The sequence below is a fragment of the Typha angustifolia genome, chromosome 8 (genome assembly GCF_048772165.1).
Source record: "Typha angustifolia cultivar Huaian chromosome 8, ASM4877216v1, whole genome shotgun sequence".
NCBI classification, from domain to species: Eukaryota; Viridiplantae; Streptophyta; class Magnoliopsida; order Poales; family Typhaceae; genus Typha; species Typha angustifolia.
Window position 1 is genome coordinate 11,407,100 of NC_133246.1, and position 15,861 is coordinate 11,422,960.

The window sequence follows — 15,861 nt, forward strand, 5'->3', positions numbered from 1 at the left end:
CGGCTCAGCCCTAACCCCTATTTTGACTTGGGTCTTAACCTAAGCCCATCAAGGGGTGTGTTGACTATCCTATTTATTTATTATATATTACGAAGTTGGTATTAACTCAGCTTTTTATCATCGATCTCCTTGGGACCAGCATAAACCTCAGAGCAAAACAAATTAAGTGCAGGCCTTCTTATCACTAGAAAAATTGTGTTATTAAGTAGGAGTGTAAACGAGTTGAGCTTGAACGAGCTGGCTCCATTTCACGCTCAGCTCGAAATAAATTTAGAGCCTAGCTTAGGATTCAGGCTAGACTAAGCCCAAGTCCAAGTATGAACTGATCCTACTATCAAGCCAAACTCAAATTGAGTCAAATCAAACTCAAGCTGAGTCCAAGACTAAAACTAGGCTATTTTCAAAACTGGCTAAACCAAGCCTATCATTCAAGCTGAGCTAGGCCAAGCCCAAGCTGCCAAGCCATAAAATGAGCCAAGAACTATTATACATATATATATATATATATATATAATACTAATAAATATTTTGACTCGAGCCAATCTAGTTAGCTCTGTCTCAAGCTAGAAATTCAAATCGAGCTAAAAGACAAAACTTAGGCTCGACTTAGCTCAAGTCTAACCTAGTCCAAGCCACTCATTTACTTTGACACTCTTATTTCTAGGCAAGTATATTATCTTCTTTTGCTTTTATTAACTTATATGATTGGTTAGGTTGTACTTTAGAATACTTCATATATGACATGGTAGCATTTGCTTATATATAGCACATATGACATATTGCTTTAAATTGTATTTGCCATAATTTTTGTGTAACTCTATTAGTTTGCTCATGTACGAATAAAATATGATAAGAAATGTTACTCTATGATGTATGAGGATGTTTCCATTTTACTTGTTGATTAACATGTTACTGCTATGCTTACATAATAATATTTCATTAGTACATATGCATTACTAGAGGTGATCAATGGGCAGGCTAGGCTTTTTGGGCCGACTGGGCTTAAATGTTTGTTTATGGCCTGACTCATCAATCACTTGGGCTGAGGCAGGCTAAAATACTATAGCATGTTACTACCCATTAGCCCATTAGATATTACGCTTAGGTCGGGCTAATGGGCCTAACATAATGGGCTGAATTTAAAAAATATTATATCTTACTAGGTCAAGTATAATTAGTCCCTATGATAAGATTTTAGTTATCTTTCATAGAAACATACTTATACATTGATACCTAGTTTACTGAATATCTAATGTAGGACTAGAAATCATGAAAATAGGCATGCATAATGGGCCAGACCATGGATGGGCATAATAGGTCAGGCTTTCGAGCCAGGCTAGGCGAGCAAAGGCTTAGCTCATACTTTCTAATACCATCTTAGGCTCGGGTCGAACAGGCAAGTTTGGGCAGGTCGGGCCCAATGATCATCTCCAAGTGTGACCTCTACGTTAGCAAACCCAAAACTAGTGTTATGACAACATTAATGTTACGATTCCACGGTGATTTCACAAGGAGGTCTTGAAGGAAACAAAAGAGAGTAAAAAATAAGCAAAACTCATGGGATTGTCAACCTATTTACAGACTCAAAAGTAGTAAATACAATAGGATTGACATTGCAAACAAAATGGTTCTAACAGACTCCCCCGCTTTGAATCTTGACGTCCTTATTGAGGTCTTCTTCAGCTGCTACCAATTGACGCTTGAAATCATCTTGACGTGCTCACTAAGTTCTTCTTCTAGCATGCTTGAACTTTATCTTCTTCATGCTATAGAGCTTCTTCAAGTTCCCAACTGGCTTCAAACATTGGAAGATTCTTCCATTTGACCAAGTATTTGTTCTCTTTGGCTCCATTGGGCAAAGTCTGCACTCTGTCTACTAGGATGGTGTCAACCTGCCTATCAAGGGACGTCGTAGTGGGGTCTAGCTAGTTCAACACATTACAAGAAGGGTCTTCGCGATTGACATGATATGATTTGAGGCAACTCACATGAAAAGTCCTCGACATCTCCCTAGCCAATATAAGGGGTAGGGAAATTATATTACAATACTACATAATAGGGCTTATACTTGAGATCTCAGTTTGAGGATCTCAATCAAGCACGCAATTCGTTGATCTTAGACGGTCAATTATGTCATTGTTTAAAGAGAGTCAAATCTTTTTTGATATTTTAGTTGAGGGGCGAAGGATAAGTTGGTGTGGACCTAGTGGTACTCGAGATGTAAGGTGAGAGCGTCCTTAAGTGGTGGCTCATGATTTTCACTTTATGTGATAATTCTATGGTAGGAATGATAACAGAGATAGAGAAATAAGCCAACGAGTAAGGTTATTAGTCTATAGTGGTAAATGATCAATCAACTATTCACCAGGTGATGGGTAGAAAATTCTATCTTTAGAATCTACCCTTTCTTAGGCCATTTATGTCGGGTGAATACAGGTGATGATTGAATGACCTATTGCAAAGTGTTATGAGTAGTGGTTGGGGTGAAAATAATTGATATGCGTCAGAATCAAACCATGCTAACCAATATTTTTGTGTGCATGTCTTATTGTTATAATGGTGATTACTCATTTATATATTCATGCATTTATCGTATTGGTGTACTTATATGCATTATATCCTAGCTAGTGATAGTACCACTTGCTAAACATTAAGCTTATTCATATTTGAAATATATTGTAGATTAAATGCTTTCGTAATAGGAGCTTTTATAGCAATTCACCTAGTAGGATCTTAAGCCTTTTTTTTTAATTATTGTAACAATATTGTAAGAGGCAAGTTCTTTCTACCTTATGGTATCTTATTTTTTAGCATGTATTTTATATTAAAATACTCTATCTATTTGTGTATTATTTATAAACCTATTATAGTTCGTGAGCTGTTTATTATTTCCACTATTTTAGTCTTATCTAGTGATGACTATTCGTATTTAGTCCTCTCGACCTATACATGGGTAAACTTGATAGACACGTAGTGAGTTAGGAATACTTGAGTTTATGACTTAATTAAAATAGCAGTGCTAAAAAAAATATAAATGAGTAAACTAAATAATTCGTTTCGACCCAAGCGAGCCCAATGTGCCGTAAATAGATACGATCTGACTAAGTTCATATCAAATCAATAACATATATATATATATATAGTAGATTAGAGATTCATATTAAAATACAATATTTTATTTTACTATTTTTATAATATTTGAAATAATATAGATAAATGAATATTAATTTGGATATTATTTATATAAATCTAAATTCGAATATCAAAGCGGACAGATAAATTTTAACCTATATCCGACAAAACTACGATTATAAATCAAATCTGATTGAAATAAATCCAACCATATTCACTCCGACCTATGATTACCTTTGAAAATTTTATTAAAATATCATATATTTTGTACATTTCGTTTCATCTGCAGTTTACTTTAAATGCTTCGGAACACTTCTTTTTAACATAAATTTACTATATAAATAAATTGAATTAATTATAGATGTAAAATAATTTTAATACCCCCTGAATATTTATTTACGATTAAGATAAAAGTAAAACAAAAAAAAAACTAGCCTTTAATTTACAGGTTGTGTTTTGGAGAGTGGTTTCGAAGCCTCATAATCTGATAAAGATGTCTCGTACAGATGAGGGATATTTTTAAATATTTTCTTAAATAATGAATTAATAAATATTCATACTGCAGGGCAGGGAGGGAGCTAATAATAATAACCTCAAAATGTAGGGGTGTGTTCAATAAAGTCCTCTTGGCTTTCAAACATTCTCTTAAAAGGCCCAGCTTGAGCTTATTTAAATGATTCACTTCTAATTTTTACACTCCGACTCCGAGCGATCCGGGTCTGCTCCAAAACCCCGAAACCCGCTCTTTCCCCCATCTCTCTCTCTCTCTCTCTCTCTCTCTCTCTCTCGTCTAATTTGAAAAACCCTACCCTGCGATCTCTTTTCATCTCTCTCTCTCCACCGTCTCCCTTGCCGTGGAAATGGACGTACCCGCCGAGACCCTAGACGCGCTCTCCCACTTCTTCCTCCAATCCCTCTCCCCAGACTCTTCCCTCCGCCGGGCCGCAGAGTCCTCTCTCTCCTCCGCCGCGTCCTCCCTCCCCTCCTTCCCCCTTGCCCTCCTCCGCCTCCTCTCCCTCCCTTCCGCCGACCCCCAGGTCCGCCTCGCAGCCGCCGTCCACTTCAAAAACCTCCTCCGCTCTCGCTGGTCCCCGGATTCCGACCAACCCCTCCCCTCCTCCGACAAGGACGCCATCAAATCTCTCCTCCTCCCCCTTCTCCTGGATTCCCCTCCCAAACTCCAGCCCCTCCTCTCTGAATCCCTTTCTCTCGCCTCCTCCCACGATTTCCCCGCTTCTTGGCCCTCCCTCCTCCCCGACCTCGTCGCCGCCCTTGCCGCCTCCCTCGCTGTCCCCGACTACTCCCGTGCCAACGCCGTCCTCTCCGCCGCCAACTCCCTCTTTCTCAAGTTTCGCCACTCCTTCGATTCTCAAGCCGTCCGCCTCGACCTCAAGTACTCCCTCGACCTCTTCGCGGCCCCCCTCCTGGATGCCTTCCTCTCCACCTCCCGCCGCGTCGCCGCCTCCATCTCCTCCCCTGACACCCTCCGCCCGCTCTTCGAGTCTCAGCGCCTCTGCTGCGAGATCTTCCACTCCCTCAACTCCATCGAGCTGCCCGAGTTCTTCGAGGACCACATGCGCGAGTGGATGTCGGAGTTCCGCACTTATCTGGTCACCTCTTACGCTGCCGTCGTGGAGGCAGAAGGCACCGTCGACGCCCTCCGTGCCGCTGTCTGTGAAAATCTCCAGCTTTACATGGAGAAGAACGAGGAGGAGTTCAGGGACTATCTCGAGGGCTTCGCATCCGCCGTCTGGGGTTTGCTGACCAGTAATTCTCCGGCGACGGTAGCCTCGCCGTCGAGGGATCAGCTTACAGTTACGGCGATCAGGTTCTTGACGACCGTGAGCACCAGCGTTCACCACGCATTGTTTGGGAGCGCCGAGGTGCTTGGGCAGATCTGCACAAGCATCGTGTTCCCCAACATTCGACTGCGGGATGAGGACGAAGAGCTCTTCGAGATGAATTATGTGGAGTACATCCGGCGTGACATCGAGGGCAGCGACGTGGATACCCGGAGGCGGATCGCGTGTGAGCTCCTTAAGGGCATCGCCTCTCATTACAGAGAGCAGGTGACAGCGCTTGTTTCGGGGCAGATACAGCAGATGCTTGCTTCTTTTGCTGCGAACCCTAGTGAAAACTGGAAGGAGAAGGACGCGGCCATCTACCTTGTGGTCGCTCTCGCCCCCAAGCCTGGAGGGGCAGTGACGACACCGCTTGTTGATGTGGAGAGCTTCTTCACGTCTGTGATCATGCCAGAGCTGCAGGGGCAGGATACTAACATAAATCCAATGCTGAAGGCCGGAGCCCTCAAGTTCTTCACAGTTTTTCGGGAACAGATACCTAAGAACACTGCATTGGCGCTGCTGCCAACTGTGTTGCGGTTCCTGGTATCGGAATCGAATGTCGTCCACTCCTATGCTGCAAACTGTATAGAGAAACTGTTGTTGGTGAGGGATAAAGCACCAAATTCTGTCACTGCTGTTCCTCGCTATACTGCTTCGGATATCAACCCTTTTGTGCCACAGATTATTACTGGTCTATTCCATGCAATGCAGTTCCCGGATTCGCAGGAGAACCCTTATATCATGAAGTCCATGATGCGGGTACTTGGGGTTGCTAATATTGGAGGTGAGGTTGCTGCTGGCTGTGTTGCTAGCTTGGCTTCGGTGCTTGTGGAGGTGTGCAAGAACCCGAAGAACCCCACCTTCAATCACTACCTGTTTGAGGCAATTGCTGCGGTGATAGGACGTTCTGGCGAGAAGGAACCAACATTGCTCAACATGTTTGAATCAAGCCTGTTCCCAGTGCTTCAGAAGATCTTGGTTGATGACATAGCGGAGTTCTGGTCATATGCCTTCCAGATATTTGCTCAGCTCATTGAATTGACCAGACCACCTCTCTCAGATAACTACATGCAGCTTTTCCAAGTGCTTCTTTCGCCAGAGTCATGGAAGAGGTCAGCAAGTGCTCCTGCATTGGTCCGTTTGCTGCAGGCATACTTGCAAAAGGTTCCAAGTGAGATGAACCGTGAGGAAAGGCTACTTCAGGTCCTTGGTATATTCAGCCGGCTAGTCTCTGCACCAAGCACAGAAGAATTAGGTTTCTTTGTGCTCAACACTGTGGTAGAGAACCTTTCCTATGATATGATTGCACCTCACCTCAAGGACATATGGGCTGCTTTGTTCACTCGACTGCAGAACCGTCGTACTGTAAAGTTTGTAAATTCACTGGTCATATTCATGTCATTAGTTTTGGTCAAGCATGGGCCTGGCATTCTAGTTGACTCCATTAATGTGGTTCAGCCTAACATATTTACGGCAATTCTTCAACAGTTCTGGATTCCAAATCTAAGGCTGATATCAGGAGCGATTGAAGTGAAGCTGACTGTGGTTGCTTCAACTAGATTGATTTGTGAGGCTCCAGGCCTGTTGGATGTTTCAGCAGCTGAGCTTTGGGGTAAAATGCTTGACAGTATCATCACTTTGCTGACCAAATCAGAGCAGAATGGAGTGGAACTGGAAGATGATGCCCCAGATATTCATGAAACTGTGGGTTATTCTGTTTCCTTTGCACGCCTTCACTATGCTGGTAAGAGGGAGGAAGATCCTCTCAAGGAGATAAGGGATCCAAAACAGTACCTGGTTACATCTTTGGCTGGACTTTCTGTGCAATCTCCAGGAAGATTTGGTGCTGTTATTGAGAAAAATTTAGATCCATCTAGCAAGGCTATACTTCTTCAGCTTTGTGCAACTTACAACAGTGTGATAGTCTAGGGTAAGCATTTCTCATAGTTCTTTTTTCTTCACAATGCTGTTGAGTTATTAAGCTTGTCATATTGATTCTCTTTTTCTCCTTGAATTTTACAATGCACGGGTTCATAGACTATTGGTTATTGCATCGTTGTTTTAGAAGAAAAAAAATTATCAGTTACTTGCATTGTTAATCATGATATTTAGATTTTCAGGTTGTGTACAATTATTTCTTTGGGGAGGGGGGGATTTATCAGTTATTACTTGCATTGTTAATCATGATATTTAGATTTTCAGGTTGTGTACAATTCTTTCTTTTTTTTGGGGGTGGGGGGAGGGGGTACTAAACTTATCAGTTACTTGTTGTACTATATATTTATATGTAAATTATGCAATGGCATTGTATACCAAATATTAAATTTTATGGAAATAGATACACATTGGGTGCTAGTTTTAGAGGAATTAAGAAGAATGCCATCACTTGTTCTCAGCCTCATGCAATTGTAACCAACTTATTCTTTCATGTTTAGGCCTGTATCTGGGGGGTGTAATATAGTTGAGCTTGATTAGAGGTTATTCTAGCTTTAATCAAGCTCGAATTGAAATAATTTTGGGCTTAGATTTGTGGTCAAGTTTGAATTGAAATCATTTTAATTCGAGCCAATGAGCTCAAGCTTAAACATGCTGATCAATCAGCAATTTCAAGCCTTAATTAATTCAAGCTAAAATTTGAGCTTAATCAAGTTTGAATTAAATTAAGTTTGATTTAAGCTTGAATCAAACTTAAAATAAGGCCTAATTCAAAAATATAAACTAATGGAAATATCCACGTATCTAGAAAAGATATGATAGGATTAAAATTTAGAACTAAACTCTACAAGGTCGGAGTACATAATAATCCACTTACATAAATTTTAAAATAAAATAAAATTATAATATAGTATAAAATATATTACTCATATTATATATATATATATATATATATATATATTATAATTATTTCTTATTTGATCAAGCCAGCTCATGATTAAGCTTGGCTCGAAATTATTTTCAAGCCTATTTTGAAGATTAAGCTCGGCTCAACTCATTTTTGAGCCGAGCTTAATTGTGCCTTATCTAGCCGAGCTCGATTTGGCTTGATTATTTTGACAGCCCTACTTGTATCTACTTCATAAAAATCTTAGTGTATGCCAGATTAATTGTTTGAAGTTGATGGACGACAAAGCTTGTTTCATACAGCCCTACTTCTATTGACTCATTTTCCAAAGCTTGTTTCATACTGTTACTTTTGGATTTTATATTTCTGGGATCTTGCATTTAATTAATTGATATAAAACTTATTGCGTATTTTATATCTAAAGATCATTCTTGCCTCTGTTACTAGATATTAAGAATAATAGTAACCAAGAAGCTCACTTGAATCGACATCTTTTCCAGCCATTCCTCATTGGGCTGTTATGTATACACATACATGGTTGCAATTTCTCATTCTAGATTTGGGATGTCGAAAGTGGGATATTATACTCCTAGAAGCTTGACAATTTTGTGTGTAGTCTGGATATATAACAAAATGGTGCTATAAACAATGTTACGACTTCTCTTTGGCTTGATAGCTTGAGCTGCGAAAAGTGAAGATTTAGAAGCATATTCTTGTATATTTGGATAACTGAGATGATAATTCAACATTCTTGTTTAGATGGATATCGAATGCTTAATTTCTTTACTGTTCTATTTTATGATAATGCAAATTTAAAATGCAAGTTGACATGCTTTTTTATAAATATTTCATTTTGTTTTATGCTAGCTTGCTCCTTTAAATGAGTTGTGCTTGTCCATAAATTTGTTCATCCTTAACTTAAGGTACTACAAATTTATTTAGTAGGAAAGGATTTCTTGGCTTATTATGTTACCTAATTTTTTTCATATGCCTATGGCAAGATGGGTGTTTTTCTGCCCTTGTTATTAGGAAGGTTGTTTCCATGATTTGATCCACGCCACCAAGTGCTTTATCTCTAGACAGGTATAAATAGGGGTGATTATAAATTTAAGACTATATCCTCCAATGGGTACGAATATAAATCCATATTGTTGTGTTAGGTACAAATATTGCACAGATTAATTTAAGACTATATCCTAACCAATGGGTACGAATATAAATCAAATACGGATCGGATCATTAATCGGATACTGATATGGGTTGGATCATAAACAAATATGAATACTAACAAGATCTTTTAATAAAATGGTAGAATGCTTAAAGAGATAAGGAACTCACCTTTTCTTAACACAAATATAAATAAACTTGCACATGTTAGAAAAGGACTAACTAAAGCATTGTTCGGATTCTATCCTAGAAAAAGTGACAATGCTCATCCAATCATTTTGTAAATGTTACTCATCAAATAGGTTCACTATTATGATACACGATGAGATAGTGATAATATTGCAAATCGAATCAATTAGGCCTCGTTCACTTGTGGAATAAGGGAAACTGTAGAAGAACTATTCTAATTTTTTATACTAGAAAAAAAAGCTAATTCTGATATAAGATATTCTAATGTTTAATTGTATGCTAGCATAATGAATAATAATTATATTTGATATGACATAAAATTGATATTAAAATAACGAAGAATTATAGAATTGTATTGAGAATTAGTGATACTTCATATTAAATGACCAAATACCCCTTAGTGGATAGAAATAAGTACTAATACATAAATAATATTTTAATTAATCTTTACATGTGTATCTTATATGAGAAAAGTGTGGGTTTTGTGCCATGCAGTGCAGATATTTTTTGCCATGTAGTTCAGGTTTTTTGCCATGCCTTGTAGTGCAGACTTATGTAGACAATGTGGGCTTTTGTCATGCAATGCAGGCTTTTCACCATGCCATGCACTGCAGACTTATGTAGGCAGTGCTACGAGTTTTATATCGTGCAGTGCGGAGGTATATAGGTAATGTGTCTTTTTTTGTCATGTAGTGCGGGCTTTTATGCCATATAGTGCGAGTTTTTTGTTATGCCATGCAATGCAGACTTATATAAGTAGCATAGACTTTTTGCCATGCCATGCAATGCAGATTTGTATTAGTAGTGCGGGCTTTTTTGCTGTAGTGCAAGCTTTTGAGAGAGGATAGCAAAATTGACGTGACCTTTGAGAGAGAGGATAGCACATGTGATGTGACATTTGAGAGAAAAAGCATAATAGTGAAATGACAGTTGATTTGAGTGTCATCATCTCAAGAGCAAATATATAATTTTTTAATTTTTTATTTGGTAGTATAAAGTGAGGAGAGAGGAATAGGAATTATTATACTAATATAAGTCTAAGTGATTATTTAAATTTTAATTATTATACCAATATAAGGAGGTTTATTATAGAAAAAGCCAATTCTTATCCTACAAGTGAATAGAGGCTTAAGACATTGCTTAGATAGTTTAATACACTACAATAACATATTGCAAATTGTGCCTTTTTTTCATCGTAATGCACTTTTATATTCCATATTAGGGTATGAATCAAATTGGAACTGTAGCACAAATCACAACCTATCATCACCATATATCACAACATGGCAAATATTACACCAATAACAATTACAATATTGCATTGCTCCTCACCTACGTACTACTAAGAATTATTTCCTACGATAATGCTTTGTCAGAGCTAAACTCTTAGATCTTACAGTAATTACTGTTTGATCTACTTTCTTTTCTCAACATGAGGACCAATGCACCTTAGAAGAACAAGGATTCATGCTGGTATTACTGTAAGTAGTTAAGGGGGTTTATTACGGGTGGTTATGCAAAAGGCTAATCTTCACCGAAAGCACACTTTGCTCTACTTTTTATTCCTCATGTAATTCCACTCCACAAAGTTGAAGTTATCTACAGCATATCATCCTTAAATCGACGGTCAAACTGAGGTCGTCAATTATAGTCTTAAATTTTTTTTGTGATGTCTTGCGGGTAATCATCATAGAAACTGAAATGCCATTCTTCTTGTAGCCCAGTTTGCATATAATAACTCTATCAATAGGTCTATAAGCATGAGTCTATTTGAAGTTGGTTATGATTTTAAGGCACACAAACTTTTAGATCTGTTACACATGTCATCTCATGCTAGAGTCTCTAAGTCTGCTAAAGCATTTACACATCATATTTATTCTTTGCATTTGGAGATCACTAAACAAATTGAGAAGAGTATGTTGATTTGCATAAGCGTGTCTAGGAGTTTAATATAAGAGATTATGTTATGATTTGTGTCAGACTCGAACGTTCTCTTCAGGAGTTGTTCGGAAGTTGCATGCTTGTAGTGCAGGACATTTCCAAGTTCTGAAACGTGTAGGGATTAATACGTATGTCATTAATATCCTCTCTGATTTTAGCATTAATTGTACTTTTAATATTCAAAATTAGTGGTTTTCTAACCGCCTATGAACATCCCTACTGAACCATATACTACATCCACTACTATTCTAGATATACCTGATATGCCATCCACCACTTCTCTTTGTCCATTCACACTACAAGGAAAGATAGATGTTATTTTAGATGATTAAATAACATCTACTGCATAAGGAGGGGTTCATCGTTTTCTCGTCACGTTTACTCTCATAGGCACAAGAGGATTGCACTCATGGCTCTTTCGCTTAATGAGGGTTTTGACTAACCTTATTGGGCTAATTCCGTCTTTTTGTCTTTTGCTTTATTTTGCCTATATAAAGGTTTGTAATCATTTTTTATAGGTTAATGAATATTTTGAGAGTTTTCACATATTGAGTGTTTGTTGGTGGATTCCGACACCCTGGTTGGTTGATTCCCTGGGTTTAGTCTTCTTTTTTTTCTACTTGTTCTTCTCAAATCTACAATCGAAAAGTTGTCCTGCATCAGCTTAAGTGAAGAAATGGAACATTACATTAAATAGTTCAAATTTTGTCAAACTACATCGGCACTAGTTTGAAGACGATCCAAGAAAAAAAAAAATAATCTCATCTTGGATGCAAAACAAGAATATCTAGGATGTCTTTATTCTGATTGTATATTAACAGGTAGACATGATTTTAAAATCTCAAGCAAGAATGCATATCTTAGGATAAAGTAAACCAATTCAAAAGAAGTCATGATCAAGAGATAATGATAACTTTTATCTAATGCCAAATTGTAGATACGATATCATCATTTGATAACTTTTATCCAATGGCAAATTGTAGATACGACATCATCATTTGTCAATAAATGTATTAACCATGTCTAGACTTTAAGTCAGCTGTTTATATAGAAATTCATTGTAGCAATTCTACAAACAGGTTGCATCCTTTCAGATGAAATGAATCAACAAATATATAACTAAGTTTCCAATTTCACCACCTCACTTGGCTCACAATAATAGGATGGTGCTTGAGCTAGTGTGGTTGTTGATTTGGATCAAGGGCTTCGAGACAACGATCTCCTTGGTGGGCGGGCCCTTGATATCGATCACAGATGGATCTGAGAGCTAGAGCACGGATGGGGTGGTAGATGAAGAGGGCTGCCAGTGAAGAGGAGAGATGGAAATGTGGGTTTGTTGGCTGGTGGATGTGCATAATAGGAGGAAGTGTTAGGTTAGGGTTTGTTAGTTATTTAAATCCTGTGGGTAAATAGATATTCGATATCCAAATCCGAAGACGACAACTTTATGTATAACTGCATCTGGATCTAGATCCAGACATTTTCAAAAATTGTTATCCATATCCGGAACGTGTAACAAAATTGCACTTGTATCCGGACCAATCCGGATGTAGAAGCATGTCGGGTTTGAGTTAATTGGATCCATTTTGACTCCTAGATATAAAGGATGTATATAGGACTAAGAATGTTTGTTTGTACCCTCTCTTTATTGAATTCCTAATACCAAGGACAATCAATGAACTGCTTAATACTAGTGCTTGGGCTGAAAGATAAGTGTCATGTCATGGTCGGACAGAGGTTTGTATGCCACCACTTGGCACAATGGTGACATGATGTGGTGTCACACTAGACTCTACTAAGGTTACAACATCTTGCCTGTGATCCATTTATTTCGATCAAGTGAAACTTAATTGACATTAGGGTTCATGAACAAACCATGGTAACTTATTAGTGGGATGAACTCCTAGAATTGCTGCAGTGATTGTCATATGTTTGTTAAAGAAGAGTGTGTCCTAGTGCACAAGGCTCCAACTATTGTAGGTTCTAGAGAGTAAAAGATCGTGGCAAAAAGTTTATGGCTTTCTAGAATTTTCAATAGTGGTTACATAATGATGTGCCAAAAATACGACTTTGTAGATTTAGTTTAGGAGATAAATTGGGAGAAACAGAATGTATTCGGCACATTTGAGAGTGATTTTTTTGCTATAACCTGACATCGTATAGACATGTATATTAGTATTCAGTATTCTTCATTAAGAGATTTTAATGTAAGAAACATAGTAGAGAATGTAGATACATGTGGCGACCTTGATGCTTTAAATGTCTATTTTATGGACGCCACTTAGGTAGCTAGTTTGAGTCTTACCGATTTTGGATCTTTGCTAATCCATATTCTTTTTTCTTTTTGAGATTTACTACCGTTTTCTTAATTTTAAAGGATCCTTGAGTTACTCATAATGGCTATAAGATAGTAAAACTACTCAAATGAAAAACTACCTATTATATTTACACAATATATAAGAATTTTGTCTTCAAATCTTAATTAGAATCTAGTTTGCAAGAAATAGTGTATCTTAGAGTTTTAATAATTCTAAATGCTTTATTTGAATGTTGATCCGACAACGTTAGATGTCAATGTCAAATAGTTGGATCTTGTAACTAAAGACAGGGTTGTTGTTTGTTGTTTGTTGTTGAGGGACCACACTAAAATCTACATACATCTATCAATACCCTCCCCCTCTCCTCTCTATTTCTCTATCTCTATGTTATTTGTACATAACATTATATTGGAAAATGAATACCCTAGTGCACAAGGCTGCCGTCAATGTGAGGTTTGAGAAGGGTAGATGTACTAGCCTCACCCCATTTACAGTTAGAAGCTTGATAATTTGCACCAAAATACATATACCACTTGATTTTGGAAAGCTGAACTATTTATACAATATTTCATGTTTTACAAGGTAGCAGATTAGATAAAGAACTTTTTCATTCACAAAAATATTTTGCAAACTAAGGTGCAACTTACATTGATTCTCTTTCCCTCTGTCCTGTGCATATGCTGTATGGATGCATTGACAATCAAAAGACCAAAGTTGAGACCAAATTTCTACACTGCTAATTTCATTTCATTGATTTTTTTAGTTGAAGATGAATCCAATGGTTGTGATCACTTCATCTAATATGTCTACATTTGGATTATGATCTCTTAATACTCTTGTATAGTTTATATTAGCTTATTCAACCCGATTCATACATATAAAAATCACATGGCTACGATAATCCTGATCTGGTTCTGTTAGTTGATTGTTTCGGATCAATCCTGGTGACCTCCCTTTCTAAGATTCACTCCTTCACAATTTAACCACCAAACTGCCAGACTTCTTTCTACACTAGTGATTTGGTATTCTCTTGTTTTAGCCAAATGCAGTCCTCTCAGTTTTGGTACATAAAATTCTGTAAGGGTCACCCATGAGAAGCATAATTGATCTTCACAAGATTGTCTAGTCTAGAAGTTTTTTTTTGTTTTTAAATTCAGTCTGACCAAATAAGACAGTATCTTGCATTTTGGATGCTGTGTTTCTTATTTTGCCAATGATGGCATAGCAGTTATTACTCGTCTCATGCATCTTGGTGGGAGAGGATCAAGTCACATACTTAGCATGTATATAAGGGTAAGAAAAGTGTCCATCTTGTCCACAATCCTTGCATCATCAGAGCCTTGTTTATTTAGTTCTTTTTTTTCTCTTTGCCAATAGCACACAGATCAGACTTCTTTAAGGCATGTGCTGCTGTTAGCAGCAGAAGAAGTACAAAAGCAAATGCCTCCTACATCTAGTTTGAACTTTCTCCAATCAGCCAACAGGTAATGCTGGCTGATTTATCATGTAAATTGCTAAATTTTCCTGGGTTTTCACTCACTTTTACCTTGGCCTGATATATCATGCAAATTTGAAAAAATGGAGAGTTAAGTACTTGGAAAGATAAAATGACCTACCAGGTAATGCTCCAATTAAGAATTATTGAAAATGGGTGTCTATCTACTTGCTTTTAGCGATCGGAGTTGAAAAGGAATGTTTGTCTTAATTAATCCTACTTTATTGCAAGACCTGCAGACTGGTTGCCTCGTAATCAGAAACTGTGATGTCTTTGGATACATGTGAACTGATGTTGAATAAAGATATACTGTTATATCTGCCTTTCTTTCTAGCACAGCTCCATATGTATAAGCTAGATGATTCTTGTTTACCTGAGTGCTTTAGATTCTTCGTCTACTGTTTTGCTACCTACATTTGGTTCTTTTTATTGCTGTGACACCGTATGAGCCAGCCATAGAAAAAGTTGTAGAATAAATCATTGTTCCTTTTGTTTTTACCAATTTTTCGTATGATGATGCATAAGCTTCACAAACATAAATGAAGCATGTTAAGCTCACTCTTTCCATCCACATGCAGCGTATGCATCTGTGAAAAATATTAACTACTTGGTGAGGATTTTCATTCTGTGATCTTCTGTTTTTCTCCAGAAAACAGGGAGTTGAAAGTTGCTGTTTTACTCTTCCGATATAATTTTTATCAAAGATAAGTCATACAAATGGCAAGTGGAATCCAATTGTCCCTTGTTGATTCACCAAGTAATTTGGAGGATATCTTCACGTTTTTGTCCGTGAAGTCTACTTATGAGGAGGTTGTGGAGGCATTGTCTGGTCTGCTGGAGAAACTCTTTGCGTTTGGTTTTTGCCGGTGGTGCGTCCTTCTGTTGTGTTTTTATTGATTTCTGTTGTTTATTAAGTTCCATGTCTGTTGTCCT

General features: G+C 37.7%; 1 protein-coding gene across 1 annotated transcript; it reads left to right on the top strand.

Moving 5' to 3' along the window:
• The first annotated feature begins 3,835 nt into the window (after positions 1-3,835).
• On the top strand, positions 3,836-6,906 carry LOC140764554 (exportin-2). The gene has a single exon (XM_073103164.1). The coding sequence runs from the start codon at positions 3,993-3,995 to the stop codon at positions 6,903-6,905; it is 2,913 nt and encodes a 970-aa protein (XP_072959265.1). The 5' UTR covers positions 3,836-3,992; the 3' UTR covers position 6,906.
• The last annotated feature ends 8,955 nt before the right edge of the window (positions 6,907-15,861 follow it).